The 20141-nt window shown below is 41.6% G+C and overlaps 1 protein-coding gene across 1 annotated transcript in view; it reads right to left on the bottom strand.

Annotated features, from left to right (window-relative positions):
• Window positions 1-12030, bottom strand: part of PTPRN2 (protein tyrosine phosphatase receptor type N2) — a 670971-nt gene extending 658941 nt beyond the window's left edge. Inside the window, exon 1 of the mRNA XM_087729958.1 lies at window positions 11742-12030. Coding sequence (XP_087586084.1) covers window positions 11742-11859 — 118 coding nt within the window. The 5' untranslated portion in view covers window positions 11860-12030. The remainder of the gene's footprint in view (window positions 1-11741) is intronic.
• Between the last annotated feature and the right edge of the window lie 8111 nt (window positions 12031-20141).

Raw genomic sequence — 20141 nt, 5'->3', positions numbered from 1 at the left:
TCTAGAGCACAAGTCTTATAAGGAGCGGCTGAGGGAGCTGGGGTTCTTTAGTCTGGAGAAGAGGAGGCTGAGGGGAGACCTTATTGCTCTCTACAGCCACCTGAAAGGAGGTTGTAGCGAGGTGGGGATCGGTCTCTTCTCCCAAGTAACAAGTGATAGGACAAGAGGAAATGGCCTCAAGTTGCGCCAGGGCAGATTTAGGTTGGATATTGGGAAAAAATTCTTCACTGAAAGAGTAATCAGGCACTGGAACAGACTGCCCAGGGAAGTGGTTGAGTCCCCATCCCTGGAGGTATTTAAAAGAAGGGTAGACGTGGTGCTCGAGGACATGGTTTAGTGGTGGACTTGGCAGTCCTAGGTTAACAGTTGGACTCAATGATCTTAAGGGTCTTTTCCAACCTTAAGGATTCTGATTCTATGACTAGAAGGCAGAAAAAAATCCCAGGTATGATGAGTCTTCACTCAACAGAAACCACAGGAGAAAGGTAGATTCTTCACTTCAAGTCAGTACCCATTTTGGAGGATGAAAGGTGACCAAAAGTAATCCGTCTCTGGGAAATTTCATTAGCTTTCTGATAATTAGGTTAATCTGACAGTCTGGTGAAGCCAAACCAGGATTACAGGTGTAAGAATGCTATGTGATCTTTTTCTGCACCTATTTCTTTATATAATATTTTTTTCTGAACTCTACATAGAGTAGAATACTTGCTTTCTTTTCACTTGTACATGAACATTGTCTAACTCACTGACTCAGGTGTGGCTGGCAAACTACAGAACACTACAGCCTCTATTTTCCAGGGAGTGACAATGCCAAATAAAGTAACGCTCACACCCCATTCTACGGGATCAGGGTTGCAAGATGATGCACAACCAAACCACCAAAGTCCATCCTTCGGCAAAAAGAATTGTCTCAATTGAGAAGAGTTAAGCAGAGTATCTTTGTCAAGTAGCAGGAGAACATGGGCGCTCCCAAGTCAAGGCTATCTTCCAGACTGCAAAAGAGACAATGGAAAATCGACTATAAAGAAAATGTTTAAATATTTATTTGCTAATACTCTGTCTTAAATAGAGCTAAACATATTCTATAAAACCAGCTCTAGGCAAGCCCTATTCAAATATTTGATGCCTTAAATCACCTTAAATCCAGGAACCCTGGACTAATATCAGTGACGTCAGAAGGAACTAAACCTGCAACTGTTCTTATTTACACCAAACACAAAAACAACTTCAGGAAAACTGGTGAAGCTATTCATAAAAGGCTGTATTTTACATACTTCTGTTGATAACAGTCGTCTTGTGCAGTGATGAACTTTAATCTGAAAGCAAGTTAGTATTATTCTAATACTGGATGGACAAAAAGAAAAATAATGAATGACAAGAATCCCACCCTGTTAAAGGACCGTTAGGTGGCCAAACATATGTACACCCAAATTCAGATTCTGGCAGCTTCATGCAAGGGCTTAGGTGAGGGTCATCCCCCCTTTACATGCAGCACTGTTGTATGTAATTTAGTCTCTCTGCCACGAACCTCCCTAAACTGCAAGTAAGAGAAAGAAGCACAACCATGCTCCTTTTAACAACCTGCATAGCCACCCCGTCACTGGGTAGCTGATCATGTCAGAACTCTTCCTTACCTGCTAAACTCTGAAAATAGTTCCATAATCTGAAGATGATAAAGTATTGTTCTAAAATTCTCTCAAGTAATTCTTTAATTAGGAAAGTTTGACAACCAGGTGTGATCAGCTCCTTCATTCAAGCTGAATCAGATCCTTCATAAAAGCTGTGTGTTCTACTTTCTAAAATGTCAGCCATTTGACAGCTGTTTATTCTCAAGCCTGTGTGCTGTGTCCATTTCCTCCTCCCTACTCAGTTATTTACTTTCAGATTATAAACTTGTTAGAGCAGGTGTTACTCAGAGAAACAAAAGCAAATGGACAGAAAAAAAAAAGCCCTCAACTGTAGATCTTTGTCTTGTTGGGCAGCATAAAACCAGCCACATATAGTACTAAAATGGCCTTCCCATTCTGCTTTTTAAATCCTATTTGATTTTAGCTTTATAAATTTCATACTGTTTAAAAGTGTGAGTGATTGCTTCCAAAGAACATGATTGTTTTATTTTTCTGCAGCTCTCAAGATGGAAATTCAACAGCTAGCATCAGTTAAATTTGTTTTTTCCTTCAAAATTTCTCTTTTCACTATCATTGCATTTATTTTGAATATGCAATTTTTATAGCTGCCCTTTGCGCTTGGAAATCATCCCCTTCATGTAATGTATATTGGTAAATTGTAATTATGAGCTGACCTAGTCAACCAAAATACACCTCCAGATAGGTAGTACTAACAAGAATATTTTAACAACTTTCAAATTTCACTTCATAATTGAAGAAAGGGAAAATTGCAGAATCTGACCCCAGGTTTCAAGGGCAAAAAATACCCAGACATTTCTTAGACATAGATCAAACAAAAATCAAAAATCTAAAAGGAATACCCTGTGCTGAACAATTCGGGCTGGGGGAGGGGTGTACCTCTGCCAGCTGTGTTGCTAACTCCGAGATGTGTTCACCTACCTAAATGCTTGATGATATTTACCTTGGTACCTTGTCTTCATTAATATCCAGCTATTTCCAGAAAGTCATGACAGATGTATAATTCCCAAATTTCCCTTTTCCCCTCCTTTTTTTCTTCCTTTAGGACATAAGTAAGGAGTGGGATAGTCACCAGTGACCACAGCCTTCTCCAACAAATGGAAGGAGTTGCTATAACCCACAGGGTCATATCATAAAAGTAAGAAACAGGGTTTAGCTGAGAAGCTGGGGTGAGAGGCGAGGCCAGGTCACAGAAGAAGTTGGGTATAATATTTTGCTAGTGTAAGTAAGGCATTGCACTGACTACATACTGAGAATACTGAGCTGTGCTAAAATCTAAAAAAAGAAAAAAGATTTTATGAGTAATAGCTCACTGAAGATATTTGATAGCCTAACATCTATCATATCAGATATCACATAAAGCTGAAATATAAACAGCAAGTATATAAAGTATTCTACAATCTAAATTAAAATTATAACAAATCATTTTGCCAAGAGAAATACACCATAATGTATACATTCTTGAAAAAACAGAATAGACATTCACATTCTTTGGTGGTGATTTATCTGCATTAATCAAGGGTTATAATCTTTGATGCCACATTTTTAATTCAGCACAGAAGAGTAAATAGAATTGAATGTCTAACTTACAAATCAACCCTGTCAGGTTAATAGGAGACTATCTTTTATAAGGACACAAGTCAAAATTTCATGCCATGGGAAGCTCAAGGGCAGCAGTGGCATAAACTAATCCTATCCCCAAACCCATCTCCCTGTTGCGATTTTATGGCTGCCAGCACTAATACCAGCACTGTTTTCACTGCTTGTGAGCAAGGCTGTGATTTAGATTCATTTTTTTTGTTTCAGCCAAACCAATATCCTTTACAAAGGCAAGATCAAGCAGTCACTGGCAGGAATGCCATAAACTTTTGTTATTGCCAAACATTCTGTACTGCAAATCTGCAGCCTGATAATAGTTGAAAAAACACTGACAATTTCTTAATACACAAACTCTTTCTCAGGCCTGAAGATGAGGCATGACCTTCCAGGTGAAGTAAAGCAGTTGTCTGAAACAACTGCTCTGAGTTTAACTGAATTGTATTAACCAACTAAAAAGTTGTAGAGAAAAGGTAGCCCTCCTAACGCAGAGCAGAATATTAAGAAGAGAAGAGGTTATAATATCTTTAGCCCGTTTAGGACAGCGATAGACAGGTAATTATCTCCTGCAGAATAATGAGAGCAGAAGATTTCTGTGTGCCAGAAATCCAAAATATCTATCAGTTTTTCAGCATCCAGGATTGATTTTTGTAAGGCATTTTGTAGAACTTGTTGAGGTTCAAACTTGAGAGATCAAAGATTAAGGGGCAGGGGAGTTACATGTATCTGGATATTTCCTGACTTTTATTGAACTTAGTAAGTTTATTATAATATGTAGTGTGTGTTTGGTCTCAGTTGCATTGTTTTCTATGAGGACATCTGGAAGTATATTACATTTTGGGAGGCACATATAGCTCTGTGCATTACCTTGTACTTGTTGGCTATGATTTCAAGCTTATGTAACCATCGTTGCATGCTGTTGAGCTACGACTGAAAGAAAAGACCTTACACCCACTACAACCAGCTGTACTTCTCATAAAACTTGTACTTACTGATTTTTACACATTAAAATAGCTTGTTTTATCAACATACTAGTTTGAAGCAAAATAGGTATGCAACGTTAAGTGCGAACTCTCTGTTCAGAGAGACTGTGCATCAACAAACTATGTTTAGTATTTAAGTATGTTTCACTGAAAGAAACTATGGGAAAAAAACACAGTAAGCCACAGTAATTTACTAAGCTACTTTACTTCTCAAAAATTCTATAAAGTTAAGCCCCTCTAATTTTTTCAGGAAAAAAGTTCCCTAATTCTTTGATTAGCACAGCTGTTATCAATGGCATACTGTTATTGGGAATCCTATAGTGTGTTGATGCTATGAAATGGTTGAGATAAAAATAGAGCCCTTCCACCCCCCCCTAAATCTCACATAAGAAAACCCAGTAATCCCATGTACACATTAACCTCCGTGCCCTTCACGCTTTCTCTTGACCATCCAAAACTAGTAAGCCTTCCTGCTCCCCTTCCCTCAGCTCTCCAATACCAGACTCCCCTACCATTTGTCTATCTTACCTGTAGACCTCCCGCTCATTTACCTGCTTTTTTCCCCCTCACTCGCTCATTCCATTAAGCCCGTTTCTTTTCTGTCTCATTCAGAGGTCACCTTCATTTGTTTGCAATTACCAGAGGGTGATTTTCTCAGAGAAATTTTTTTTCCAGGACTACTGATACCCTTCAGCTGCCTCACTTGTTTCAGTCCCTTATGTGATAAACCTGTCTGACTACTCACAGGACCTTCCTAAACAGCTTGCTTGCAAGACCTACATATCTCAAAGTCATGCCTGTGGTTTTGAAGTAATGTAGTAGGTGATCCTCAACCAACCTAACTTTAGTTTAAGCTACTTCATTAGTCTCACATCAATGGGGAGAGACAGGTGAATCTGTTTCCAAATGTGCTTACCTCTCCCCAAGTTTAACCTGAGCATCTGATATTTGAATAGCTAAGGTGCAGTACATACCACGTAGATATTTACGGCCAGATACTCACCCTAGACTGGGCAACATATTAAGACAACACTAAACAGAAAGCAATAGCTGCATTCAGGGAGACATTTACCTGACCTGTGTTAGATATGTACAGTTGGGTAAAATTAATTGAAATTTATAAACTAGATATAGGTTAAAAGGAACCTAGAGTGATTAGCTCAAATAATTACATTTAGTTAGATGAATCCCACGCCTTACATTAAGAGAAATAAATCCTTTCTATTCCCAGAGGAGTTTCTCATAGTCTACATAGATTTCCTGACTCCATTTTTGCCCCAGCTTTGGCCTAAATGAATGAATTAATATTTCTATTTTGTGAATCCCTTTTCCTTCTTGTCACCTTGCCTCATTTTCTCATGCCTCAAACTGGTCCATTGAACATCTCAGTTTTGCTGCTGCATTTGACTGTCTCTTCCATAAGAAAAAGGAACTCCACCAATCTTAAGTTTACATCTTTACAGACCTTATACAACACACTAATCTCCATTCCTGATCTCCAATTCCAATAATTTTACTTCTACTAAACATTTCATTTCTCATTCCCTCTTTTAAACATCCACATTCCCAACATGCCTCTATTCCTTGGCATCTCTTCTGATTGTTTCCCTGCAAACATGCTCTTCTTCATCTGCATCTTCACCTGCTTATTCTTCATTTGCAAACATAAAACTGTTTGACCAGCAACAATATTACTTATTGCCTTCCTAGATTTATTAATAATGACCATGCTGAGCCTAAACAAATATACAGTCAGCTCAGCATCTTGTCTTTGACAGAGATTAGCAGTGGACTTTGCCTCTTGGATGCTTTCCCTCCTTTACCAATTTTATCACCAAAACCAAATTGATCTTTCCTCCAATCTTTATTGAATGCCCTCCTAAAGCTGCCTGTAAACACCAACACAGATTTTAGCAAGACATTATATATACTGATTTTGTAAGAAGAACTTCAGAGGTTTTATCAAAATTTTAGGCTACAGTGTAAGTGGGATGAGGCCAAAATATATATCGTTTTCAGGAAGTTGGGATATACACTGCCTTTTGGCTTCCACGGGTCTTCTTATGGATTTGGATACATATGACCGACGGTAATGACCTACATCTGAGCTCGGGTTCTTATGCGCTCTTTCCAGTCCATGGAAATCTGATCGATGCAGGAGACGTCAACTCCCTGCTTATCAGTGGGCTCTACTGCCTTCAGGGACTGCTGTTGCCCTTTTCTCACTAATGGCAGTCTCTCCACACTGATGTTTATAAGCATTGCTGTTCACTGTAACCAAGGACACAGGCAACTGCCTATTTATCATTAGTGTGTCAACATTAACTACCCTTTGCTATTTTAGCAGAACTGCCCAAATATTCCAGGATCTAACAACCAGGAGTAACCTAATTTCCTCTCAGTAGGCTGACTGATGGCATGGTATGATGATGATGTGGTATGATGAAGTTTTGGGGACTGGTATTATTCATTGGTAGCAAAAAAAGAAGGAAGACAAGTAGAAATAGTCTCGTTTATTTCACCAAATACAGAGAAATATTGGGGTACATTCAGGTAGGAAGCAGAAATGAGCTTATATTTCCAAAAACTTGTCTGTTTTCTCTCAATCGGTAAACCAAACAAAAAGAAAAAAAAATCTTCCTAGAAATCCCATCCTATGAACAACCTTTAGAGCACCCTGCAATGACTTCCTCTTACTGACAGAGAAATAATTCACTTCCTGTCCATTTGAAGCTTTCAACAAAAACAAGCTAGATAGTAGTGAAAAGATATTGCAGAACAGTCATGGCACAATGCCAAAAATATTAATGCATATTCTTACCTTTAATTCAATGGCACTAACGGATAGACATGCCTTGATATCAAGCTATTTTCAAGTTGCTTTCTAACATAACTGATTACTTAAGAAACATTTCTAGAATATACAAAAATATTTTTGATGAAGGGAAGCATACAGCTTCCTACACTGAATCCTTCACATTCTGAGCACATAGCATTGTCTTAATTAAATTATTTTGTTGATATTTTTAGCATTATATCATAAATTGAACTCCATCATCAATAATTGCATCAAATCAACGTGATATCAAAATACCTGAGTGCCTATGACAAGTTCCAAATTAATGTAACTGGAAAGTCAGGCAATTTTATCTGCTGAACAGATGGTAACACTGTAATTCCCCTACTTTCTCAGCCAGTCTGCTACAAGCCTCAACCAGCATTTTGATACAAAATGCTTCTGAAGTCAATGGGAAGGTTGACATTGACTTCGGTGAGCTTCAGCTCAGCTCAGAATTGCTGCAAGAAGCAAAATTTCAGTCCTCCAAGACTTGGATCTTCAACACAGTTGACAATGATGGCTGAGAACAACAGTTATGTTAATTTTGTTATGGTAATATCTATCCAACAAGAACTAAACCAAGACATACTTTTTTGCTGTTCCCCATGAAACACCCATAGACAAAAGCTCTCTGTGACTACTTCCTTTGGATTGTATTTGAAGCACTGAGTGAAAAGCCAAAAAATTTGTGGTTTTTCATCCGTCCTACTCTTTATTTCATTCTTTTGTGATTTAAGAATCAACACTGGAGAAATGCTTTCAACCAATGGTAAATGAAGTCCCTGCTCTTGTAATTTCTTACTTCTGATCAACTTTAATCACTTGAAACTCCTAATCCACGTCTAAAATATTTTTTTCAGCTGTTAAACATGCACACCATACTTTGTGAAAGTCCTACAATTAACATGCAACATTTTTTAAAAGTCTTTGAGGAAAGTTTCTATCCTCAATTACATTTAAACCCTAGTGAAATGTAAGACACTGTCTTTGCTTACTGTATGTGTCAGGAACTCACAGCTACAGGTTTAGAAGACTATTTCATGTTTATAAGCTGAAATGTGACCGACTCGTCTTTTTGTTAGTTAGTTAAGAACGAAATTCACAGGCATTTGACTTGCAAAAATTTTGCATTTGACTTGCAAAAATTTTGCATATGATGATTTGAATACAACTTTGAAGGAACTTTTACATGGTGTATGGAACAACTATTTCCAGAAATTTCCACAGCATCTTAATGTACTCATTTAAGAAGAAAATGCAGACCAAAAAATGGGATTGCAGGCAGCACAAAAGATCAAATTATATTGCAAAATTATACTGAAGGTTATAAGCATCACTTTACACATTAGAGGTCAATGTGAAGGCACTGCAGCAAGAACATGCTTACTCTCTTTTCTGATACATATGAGGATGGCTTCTGCTGTAAACTATTGGTATTTTAGGACTAATGAACTAATGTGATTAAGAATGTTCACAGTTTACTCTGTTCCCAAGTTCGCTACCTCACCGCGCCTATCTAATACGAAAATAAAATACCACTGCGACTTTCTGAATAGATTAGTCTACTTAAAAAGCTGTACAACTGCATGAAAATACTTTAACTGTTGGAGCTGGAATTTTTACCGAAGTAACTGCTTAGTGTTTATTGGAAGGCATTTTAAGTTTAACTGCTTCCTTAGCATAATTATTTGCTAGTAAGAAAATATCTCGTTGAAAAAAAATCCATACAACCATTGCTACAGGAGAAGAATATTCCAGTTCCATGGAATTTAGCAAACATGATCAGGATATATTGTTCACAGATGATTATTTTGTAAAACACTTAAAAAGAAGTTCCATAATCTGAAACGGACTGGGACTCCCAGCCCCAGCATTTCATCAAAGACTAATGAACACTGCTATGTACTCAGCTTATTTTTTTCTGCAGAAAAGACAAGAATCTCTCCTGGGTTAAACCTGGGCAAAAGACAGAGAGAGGAGAAGGGCTACACTTTTCTTCATTTGTTCATATTTAAAATGCTACTATAGATGTCAAGAAATGGAAGAATATGTGCTTTTGTTGATAATAGCATCTTATAAAAACACCTTCCCACAGGAGCAATCTACAAAGCCTCATGAATTATATAGGCAGAAGAAGCACAAATCCAAATCTTTTATCTTATTTAACTGTAACTTTAAAACTTCCAATTTCTTAAACAAGTTTGTAAGTATGTTACAAAATAAATAGGTCACCGTTTGGAGATGATTACTATATTGGAAAGCATAGACAAAGGTTGATCAAAAAAAGGGAAAAAGAATGAAATTGGATGAAAACATCCTATGAAATGGTAAAGGGCGTGAACCTCTACTTCTGAACCAGGAAGACTTTCTGGAACACTTAATAGGAATGAATTAATAAAAAACTGTTTCTACAATTACATGGCTTTTAAGGCAGTTTCCAGCACATATTATAGAGGTTTCATAATGCATGTGTTCAATTTTCAATTAAAGAAGATGGGACTGTGCACAAGAAGAAACCAAATGAGTATCTTCCACCTATAACCACAAATAATCCCAAAACCCATATACCTTGTAAAATTACAGCTGCATCTCCTGATTGTGTCTAAAAATTATAGTCTAAAATTGAACAGAATCTATTATAATAAATAGTTTGAACTCAAGATTAATGAGATCTGAAACACTGGTCAATAAAAGAAATAAAGGAACCCTAAGGGAAGAGAAGGCTAAAACTGTTTCACTTCCAGCAATGCAAACATTTTCCTGCATCTTGTCAAACACAATAAATCCTTTCCCGTCTTTCACAGAGGTCTGAGAGATATCAGTTAGTTCTCTATCCCAGCAAAAAGTAGAAAGGCTCAACTTGTTTCACTGCTATTGAAATATCTCTGAATTATACCTCCCAGACCACTGAGTTCACTATGTAACATCAAGCCTGCTCTTCCCCCCTTCCCTTCCACGTAAGGACAGCCTCAACTGTCAGGCAGGCAGCCTTGCCGAGGCAGAAGCACAGGGAAGCTACAGGGAAGTGGCAAACACAAACATCGTTTTGTAGCTACAACAAGCTGAAAAATATTTTGTGACCCAGGCTGATTTGCAGTTCATGTTTAGGGAGAGAGAATCAAAATCTGACTGGATTGAAAGCACAATGTATAGCCTATTGCATTATTAAAGGCAAAAATTACAGCTATTACTTTCAATATTTTTATGCAAGCTTTCTCCTCAGCAGATTAGGAGAAACAGTCTATATCTATAGCAACCAGGAGAGAGGAGGGAGGGATATATCTAGTCTAAATGGTTTTTCCTTAAAACCTTGCATCACTACCTTCACTACAGCAAGCATTTAATAGCTCATTTTTATTGCCACTTGACTGAAGCCTCATTAGAAACATGGTCAGCTGATTTTAATTCCTTCTTAATAAACAATGTACATGAGGAAGACTGCACTGATACTTCTGTGGGAGGCTTCCTTTGTTTCTTAAAGTGATTCTATTTTTTGTCTTAGGAAACGATTTCTTAGGGACAGCTAGTTTAGCTTTCACTCTCTGATCTCCATAACCACTCTAGGTAGGTACTAAACTGGGAAAAAATACAGAAATTCTCCAATTTATGACCTTCTTGACTTAAAGTGAGTTTCAAAAAGATACTGTAAGTGAAATGAAACTGACTGTATTAGTAGATATCATTGGAGAAAATTCTGGTGAGCATACAGCCATGAGTCTCAGTGCAAGGAGAGGACTGCCAGGGAGAGTAGCACAGGAGAATAGCATTGATCTTAAACACACAGAGTTTGTTTTCAGGATCCCTCCCTGGGTGTGGGTCATTTTAGCAGGTGGGGATGTTTATTGCAGACGGTGCCGTCTAAAAGGGGAGAACGTCTCAACAGAAGGAGGCTGTTTAATGGTCTTCACTGGGCAGTACTGGGTATTTCTGGACACCTCTAAAGCAGCCTTAACCAGGAGCCAGTGCTGACCTCCAGCTCCAGCAGAATGAGACACCAGCGAAGGCTGGGCTGCACCTGGGGGTTTGTGGCCTGGGGATTTCCTGTGGTTTCCAAACATGAGGGCAGTTTAGTGGGCTGAATCCACTGAACCGGCAGGAGGGTTAAATATGTGGAGGCTGGATGCATTTTGGTGACTCCGCATTGGTGGACCTCGCCTTTAGGGGCCTCGTGATTGCCTCGGTGGAAGTTTTTGGCATGTGGGGAGACTTGGTGAGACTGGCTCCTCGGAGGCGTCCCCAGAGATCCCGCCGGGACACGCCGCTGGGGCCCTGGGCCGGCCGCAGGGTGACCGGGGACCGGCGGGGCGAGGCGGGACCCGGGAGGTGTGAGGGGCCGGGAGCCGGTCGTGACGGGCCGGAGGACAGGGACTCCCAGCGGGCAGCCGCGCCACAAGGAGCCGGAGGACGGGGCCCCTCAGCGGGAGCCGGTCGTGAGGGACCAGCGAACGGGGCCCCTTAGCGGGAGCCCGTGAGCGGCCGGAGGACGGGGCCCCTCAGCGGGAGACGGTCGTGAAGGACCGGAGGACGGGCCCCTCACGGGCAGCCGTGCGGGCGCGGCCGCCGGGGGCCTGTCGAGCTGCCTCTGAGGAAGCTCTCGGGCAGCAGCGGAGGGAGCGAGGGGACGGCGCGGCCCCGCTCCCCGTCAGCCCCACGCCTCCCGCCCCTCGCCCCACTCACCGATCCGCGCCTCGGCGGCGGCTCCGGCGGAGGGCGGTTGACTGCGCGGGGCGGCGGCGAGGACCTGCAGCAGCGGCGGCAGCAGCAGCGGGAGGACGGAGCCGAGCGCCCCCATCATGCCTGGCCCATCGCAGGCGGCTGTCCCGCTCCCCTGCCCGCCGCCGCCAGCCCTCACTCCATGCCGGCCGCCCGCCCGCCCTTTGCCTCCCGCAGCCGCTCCCCGGCTCCGGCGAGCGGCAGCCGCAGCAGATTCAACACCCAGGACAGCGACCAGCGCCGCCTGCCCGCCCCCCAGCCGGCCCCGCCCCGGCCCGGCCCGGCCCCGGCCCGCCCGCCCGGCAGGCGCGGAGGGGGGCGCCCCTCGCTGCCGCTCCGCGGCGTCGCCTCCCCGCTCCCCGTTCCCCGCTCCCTACCCGCCCGGCCGCGGGGGAGGGCCCTGTCCTCCCTGCCGGGACCGCGGGGTAGCGGCCCCCCCCGTCCGGCGGGGTGAGCGCAGGGGTTGTGCCCCGGCCCCTAAACCGCCGCGGGCCCTGAGGGAGGCTCCGCCTCAGGCGGGCCGCGATCCTCCGGGCGCTGCCCGACCCCTGCGCCGCCGGGCGAGGGGCAGGGGGATCCTTCCCGCCAGAAGGGCTGTTCGCTTGAATCCCCCGTAAAGATGGCTGCGAATGGGAAGCGGGTTATTAAATGCGCGTGTTCCACACCAAACCAATTCAGCCCCTGTCAAAGTTTTGTCCTGAAAAACGCACTAGCTCTCTAGCTAGGAGGTGGACTCTGCCTGCGGCCTCCTCAGTGGTGGTTTACTTACCGTTTTTTTTCCACATAAAATTACTTGCCATACTGAAGGATTTTCTGAGCCCTCAGGTAAACACCTCCCGCAGCTGAGGTGTGCGCCTTTCCCTAGGAGACACGTCCGCACCGGTGACGCGTTTATCCTCCATCTCCTGACCCCGATCCGCTCCACGGGAGCAGGAGCGCTCGGTCTGGGCTGCCGGGACCGAGCAGGAGTCTCAGGTACGAACCCATTGACTCCCTGCTCGTTCACAGGCTCTCGTTTTCTCACAAACTCGGTGTAATAATATTTAGCCTTTAAGACAGAAGTCACAGTCGCCGAGGTGAAGCAGCGCAGCTGCCATGCCTCCTGGCAGGGGATGCGTTTTTGAATGGGACAGCCAGCTCCGTGCCACGGTGAGTGGTGGCCGGTCCCAGCCTCCTCCGTCCCCCCGACATCTGCTTCATTCCTCCCTGAAGTTTCAGATTCTGCAGATCATCTTCATACTTGAAGTAAACAGCTCTAAGTATACTCCCTGACATGCTGCGTCCCTGGCTTTAACCAGGTAGTCATGACAGACTCACACTCAAGGTATTTAAAAGGAGTAAAAGTTGTAATACATGAAGTGGCTTTGCCATAGACCAGAAAATTAAATCATGAAAGCCCACAGAACAAACTAACCCTGGAAGAGCGCAGCCGCTCTTCCTTGCTCACCTCAAAGGTGGCAGAGAAAAGACCACCAACACGTCCAGACCCGGGTGGACTCCAGGAGTGCAGCTGCCATGTTGGGACGAGCTGGGACCTGCCGCGGGGTGGTCAGCCGAGCCGGGGGCCCGGGCCGGAGCTCTGCCCCTGGCTCTGGGCAGGGGCGCTGGGCGGGGGCTTGCGCGGGGCACGCGGGGCACTTACGGCTCTCGGTGCCCTGACAGATGGTTGCAGACTTCTCTTGTTCTCTAATTTTTGCTCTGGGGGAAAAGCGTGAGCCTCCACGGCGGGGAAAAGGAATCATGGTTTCCAGAGCTGGTGCAAAATCACCTCCTTTCCTGTCTGGTTACGGCTGGTGACTCAGATGCAAAAAAGGGCAATATTTGATTCAGAAAACAGAAATTTCAAAAAAATATATTGATACTGGGTGGTGTTCACTGGCCCAGAGTTTGCAAAAGGGTTGGATGGTCTTTTCAAGCATTTCTGTCCTTGAGGTCTGTTACATGGTTGCTTACATCTTGCAGGGGAGTGGTTTCACTAACCCAAAAGGTCCCTTTACCTCAGGAAAATCAATTTTGACGACTCTGAAAGAAATCTGAGCACTGAAAGGGGAGAAACAAAAAAGGAGGGAAAAGCATTCTATGGAAAGGACAAGATGAGAAATGAAAGTGCTGAAACATAAATTAGTATATTCTCATGGGTTATGCAAACCATCTGGCTTTAAAAGCTAGTAGCAGGAACAAGGAAAAAGGTCATCCGAATTAGCGAAGAACTGCAAAGCAACTGAAGGTAAGAAAGGAGCAAATGGCAGGCACAGCGAGAGAACAAGTTGTTCATCAAAATACAAAATAGCAGCGATATTACTGGAAGTCATTGCAGCTCTGCAATGAAATATTTGCATAACTCCTGTGAATTTATGATCAAATAGTATGCAGATTTTAAAAGGAAATTGAAATTCTCATAGCCACTCTGTGCAGAGGATTAGGAGAATAATGACATTTGTTCAAATGCGTGTGAAGCAACGTGAAAAATCAAGAGAGAAAGGGCATTCATCGAAGACAGGAAGAAATCCTTAAGTACACAAGGTTAGTAAAGACAGGAGTAAGGTGACCAGGAAAGAGTAAAGAGTCAATTGGTAGGTGAAGTGGGCATTTGGAAATAACTCAAGTAGCAATTCTCAGGACTATAAAGTGTAAAGCATTCCCTACCTGGTTGCGTTTTACAGTTTTATAGTAGGCTGCACCTAGCAAAGATACACAGATCTGTCTTAAAGCCCCAGGAAGAGACAGATTGAAGCCAGTGGCATTAGGTATAATGAGTTTTGTTAATGACGTGTAAAAACTGCAAGACTTGAGTCTGTGTGTAAATTAGATGAATAACAGAATCACAGTGTAAATAACATGTTATGACACATGCAGGTTACTTGCTGGTTCACCGTCGTTTTCTCAAGACATTTCTCAGTGCCTAGGTTTTTAATAGTTTGTATAATAAATTAAGCATCAATGTTTAGGTCTACCAACCTTGTGAGATTGTTTTGACTGTGGGTTTTTTTATCGTGTTTTCAATAAGTTTCTGAACTGTGGAAAAAGAAATCTAAAGAGTATAAGTCATTTGTGAAAATTACTAGAAAGACTAGAAAAATTAGACTCCATTCTTGAAGTCAGGAGTGTTGTGGGACTCCAGCAAAACTTTAGGACTTGGTGGTTTTGAAAAAGGAATAGAAGAGGGTATCAGCAAGTTATTTCTGTAAAGGCATATTTAAATCTTTTTGGTAAGGGTTTCTAAACTAGTAAAGATACTGAATGGACTCTAAGAGGGCAGAATATCAGCTCTCCATTGCTAATGTGTCTGGAGGTGAATGTGAGGCTTTATGGAAGAATGACATTGGAAATTATAGATCTGAAAATTTCAGCACAGTGAATAACATTGAAGTTTAGCATGTCCTTAATTGCTGGAGCTGAGTCTTTGTATGATACCCATATAGCTGTGACAAACATGCTAGGCAAAGTGAAAGAAGAGCTGGATAATCTATATGGTTTTGTACGTATGAAAGATTTGCATCCTTATCCATGGTAACCAGAGCTGAACAGGAGTTTTTCAAGGAAACGCTTTTCTGTTTGAAAATGCTGTGTTGTCTGCCTAAGGTTTTTCATGAGAAACATACATGTTTTAATCAAAAATCCATTAGTAAGTGCCAGAAAAAGATCGAGAAAGGGCCAGAAATGATCGCAGAATGGCTAATTGCCCGGTAGCCAGGACATCTGCGTGCACTGAGATTTTAGACGTTCAAATTTTTGCTCTGGTTGATTCAAAGACATGATCTAACCACAGGACAATAAGGTCAGCCTCTCTCTCTCTCAATTTCACTGGGCCATTCAAGATTATATTAAAAGCAAACAGCCCTGCTAGAAAAGACATTGGTAGGCAGAAGCAGTTTAGCATGGAGGAGGCAAGAAGATGAGTATGGGATTTCTTTTGTTGATTTAATACTCTTTAGAATGAAATAGTAGGAGTAATGAATTAATAAGCTGGGAATTGAGTTAATGATAGAATTTTTAGGGATGTAAGAAGAAAAGGTGCCAAAATTACATGAACCAAAAATTGGGTGGGGGTAAAAAGGAAGATAAACACAGGATTCAGTTAAAGTAGAACATTGCCAGAGAATAATTTAGGCATGAAAATACATGAAGGGAAAACACTCTTAATAGTTATATACTTATTAAGTAATTAAGTGATATGCGCAAAATGTTGTGAACAGGATTAAAATAATACATGATAGTTAAAGGCTAAGTATAAGGACTATAAACCACAAAGGCAGCATCTGAGTTTTACTGTGTACTTAGTTACTGAGGTCATGTTTGTAACCCTTTGCAGGTCTGTTTTTTAATTACAAATGGGAATTGCATATACAAACGTAGGTACACCTGCGTGATTGTAGAAATTGTATATGTATATTTGCACAGGATAGAACTGCATGTTACCTCTAAGGATCACAGAGCTATTTGTCAGTTTATCCAAGTATAAAGAAGAGCCTGAACAAAAGGTCAGTTCCAGCTATGCTAAATACAGTCTACCTGCATAGGCAAACGCTCCCTTAAAAAAAAAAAAAAAAAAAAAAGCATTAAAATTACGTTCTTCATTTTCTCTCTTCCTCTCATCCCCCTGTCCCCCCTGTCCTCCCCTCCCCAAATCAAGGCTTCTGAGCATGTTAATTGCAGATCATTTGTCCTGTTAATGGGTCCAAAATCCACTGGGAACAGTATCTATCAGGCAGTTTATCTAAGATTCAGTAACCTAGATGTCTTGGCAGAGCTTTAAGGTGTATTGGGGGGGATAGGGGTGAAAGAGGAGAGAAAGTGATAGAGAGGTTTGTGCATATCCATGCCCAGACAAGACAGAATTTAGACGATTTTATTATTTACGTTTTCTGGCTCTAGAGGACATAGGTAGAATATTCAAAGCCTGTAGATGTATATGCAGACACAAAAGGAATCTTTCGGAGGCTCAGTGCTGCACGTGTAACCTTCACCACGCTTTTTTGAGGGCAGAAAGAGCTGGTTGAGCAGCAGTAATCCTCCTGCGCCTTCCTTGTGTTTTGAGGACTTCTTTCAGAGGACTGTGAAAAATAAGTCTAGAAAACCATCTCTAGAGCCACACCTCGGAGTACCACGGTTACAAGAGGAAAAGTACCAATTACCGCTTTGCATATTGCTGGTGTGAGCGGCCATGAACTCTGTTTTAGGAGGCTGACGAGCACTGGACCCTCTTCAGGATGATCTGGCAAAGACTCTTCAAACAGCAACTGCAGAACTGTTCACACATTCATATCCTGGAATATTTTGATTACATTTATTCGCTATTTTTGATGGAAAGTTTAAAGTGACAAGATTTCTTTTTAAATTATGGGAGGGGTTATTGCAACTGTATTGTAGAGGCTGTAATAGCTCTTGGGATTAAACACCATCAAAAAAACTTAACAGAAATTTTGCACTATGCACTTACAAGTAGTTTCTTTTATTTCTGTATGTTGAAAAAGTACACGCATGGTTCTATAGCTCTGTATATTCAACCCTTTCATTAAGAGAAAACATATCACATACTCCATGGACACATTTTTTAAAATATAGAATTAAAACAGTTAATATTTTAAAGCAGTTAAGAATGAAGGCCTTTATCCTGCAATAGTGACAAGCAGTATACCTAAAAAGTCATCCGGTGCCTGAGACACTAAGAGCGTTTAGAGGATCAGAAGCTATACAGAAGCCTGGATTACTGAGAGCTAAAGTCATATAACTCTCTCCATAGCGGTACAAATACTCACTTAAATTTTGATTTGGTGGTTGTATTCTACATTCAGGCACTAAGTTTGTTAAAGGAATAGAGAGTTCCTAAAGGGAGAAATCTTTAACCGGTGTAAAAAGGTGTAGCCCCAGGTTGTATCAGCAGTGGTTGTGGTCTTTCCTTCTCAATTATTGAATGTTTCATAGTATAAGTAAAAGTACTCGAAAGGATTTTAGCATCCAATACAGAAATTACTGATTTTCGGTATTAGTTATTTCATAGCTATAAAACAAGCAGAGCCTATGAGATTTTTAAATTAATTCATACTGAATTCAGTTTAGCGTGAAAATAAATATTTGCAGGGTTTAGAAGGTGTCAGATTGCTTGATTGAAGAGTGTGGTAGGATTAATTTTACGAATATCACAGCAATCCAGGTGTATCTAGGAATAATGTTTTAATGTACTGTTGATTTCAGCTATTTTAAAGCTTTTCTTCTTGTTCCCAAAATGGTATTAGAAAACATCTTTACTCTGGAGCATGCTAAAACTTTTACTCTAGATATTTCTGCACCACTGAGGAATGGGAGTTCAACATGGAGGCAGAAGGAAAAATCCTTGAGAACCGTGCAACTGTATGACTGATTGATAGAGTTTAAAAAAGGAAAGGAGAAAAAAGTAGGTTGATTTTAGTTATGACTGGTAAGCTGTGAGCTGGTCTTTTATTCCCTATGCTGTAACTGAATGATAATGGTTTTTATGTGTTGCTGGAAAGAACAGTTGGAAAGGAGCCTAAAATGGAGTCTTCAGGGCCTAAGAGATGGAAGTGCAGCTAGAGAAAATTACCTGTGAGAATAGCAGGAGATGTGACTTACATTAACTGAAAACTATAAATGTGACTTACATTAACTGAAGACCTAAACATCTGTGTATATAAGTGCTTAGGGCAGTGTGTTTTGAGCTGACTTGTAGGGCTGTAGGAACCCTTGGTACCAGGCCATCCACCTCAGTGTGCATGGTAGTTTGGGTTTGTGAGGAAAATTTCCATAATCTCTTCTGCTGGTTTGCTAGGGATGCTGCAGAGAGCAGCTTCTGTAAATGTGGGCATTTACAGGTCGGGACTGAATCCAAATTCATTTGAGATACATTTAAAATTCTAGCTGACTTGTTCAAAAACCGCTTATGGTGATACCTACATTAAACAGAGTGCTTGAAGCAGTGTTTGATATCAAACTGGTTGAAGGAAGGAAAAGGTGGCGTGAAGCAACCTGCGAGTAACAATGTACGGATGTTGAGAACTTGTGAAGAGCAGACCTTTGGTGTCTCAAGACGGGAATACAATAACTGATGAATCCAAACTCTGAGGCCACTCCTGACATCTTTATATCTAGTGTCAGGCTATGAAAGGGAATTTGGGCTTCACTGGGAGAGGGACGGCCTCTGTGAGAACAAGCACAGGTCACTGACGTGCACTAGAGTTGGCCCCTTTTAACTGAGAAAGGCTTGATTTCTTGCTAATGCCCACCACCATCTCAGATGAACATAGAGGCTAAACTGTGACTTGCCTATATTGAAGTCACTGAAGACAGATTTTAAAATCAAAACGACCTGAATTCCTACTGAATTTTCCTGGGTGTTTAGAGTTCTCAGCATGGCTGAAAAACTTAACCGTCCAAGCGTACCAAGATGGTATATCCAGATTAAATGATTAGACATTAGTAAATGTTTTGTGCAAATGGGTTCTTTTTCTTTGAAAACCGGGTTGAAACCCCTGGGTGTGTAACGAGTAATTAGATGTAGTTGCCATTGATCAAAATGGATTTGAAATGTCAACAGGGAGCCAAATTTTTACATTAATTAGGTGCTTTTAATGGGAAGGAGTTCAGAAATGGTTTAAAAATTCTATTTTTGCTAATCTGTAAGATTTGGTACTCGGTGAATGGATTTTACAACTGGTAACTAATCCCCTGAGGTACCCACTCGCCTTGTGCTAAATTAAAGGATGAATGAGATTACTTCACTTTGTCATTCTGAAAGAACAGGCCTGTAGTTGATTAAAGTTGCTGGGGAGCCCTGGTTACGTGTCCCTCACTTTCTGTGTCTGACTCGGGAACCTGAAGTCTGATTCAAGTGCTAAGCACCCACAAGCACAGCTGGAGACATGTGCTTTGAGGTGACAAGTGCGATACAACGTGACGTCTCATACTGAGTTCCCCAAATTCATAGAAATTGTTTAGCTTAGTCTCACTGTACGTTTGTAAAATGGTGATAAGAAAACCTACAGGGAGTTGGAAAGATACATGAATCATTGTGAAATTCTGGGACAGCAGTGAATAGTACCATAGTAACGCCATCATTGTGGAAGTTAATGGTTTTGTCCTCAGAGCTGGGTATGAATAGCATGCAGCAGATTACGTGTAGAGCTATATGTTGAACAACGAGTGAAGAACATGCTCTGACTATGTGCTGTCGTCAACAGCAAGGGTTTTGGATCATCCGTAGACCAGATACAGACTGAGCACTGAGCAGGGAACAGTTTGTGTCGAATAAGTAACTTGTCTTAACGTAATTAAAGATATCATGTCATTCGACACATAATCAAAGGCGAGGTTAAAGCTGTGCGCATCTTCATTTTGATACTTCCTGAC

The sequence above is a fragment of the Nipponia nippon genome, unplaced genomic scaffold (genome assembly GCF_047370975.1).
Source record: "Nipponia nippon isolate SJK-2023a ecotype South Korea unplaced genomic scaffold, ASM4737097v1 scaffold_1, whole genome shotgun sequence".
NCBI classification, from domain to species: domain Eukaryota; kingdom Metazoa; phylum Chordata; class Aves; order Pelecaniformes; family Threskiornithidae; genus Nipponia; species Nipponia nippon.
Note: the sequence above shows the minus strand (reverse complement) of the source record. Positions and strands in the feature narration are given on the sequence as shown.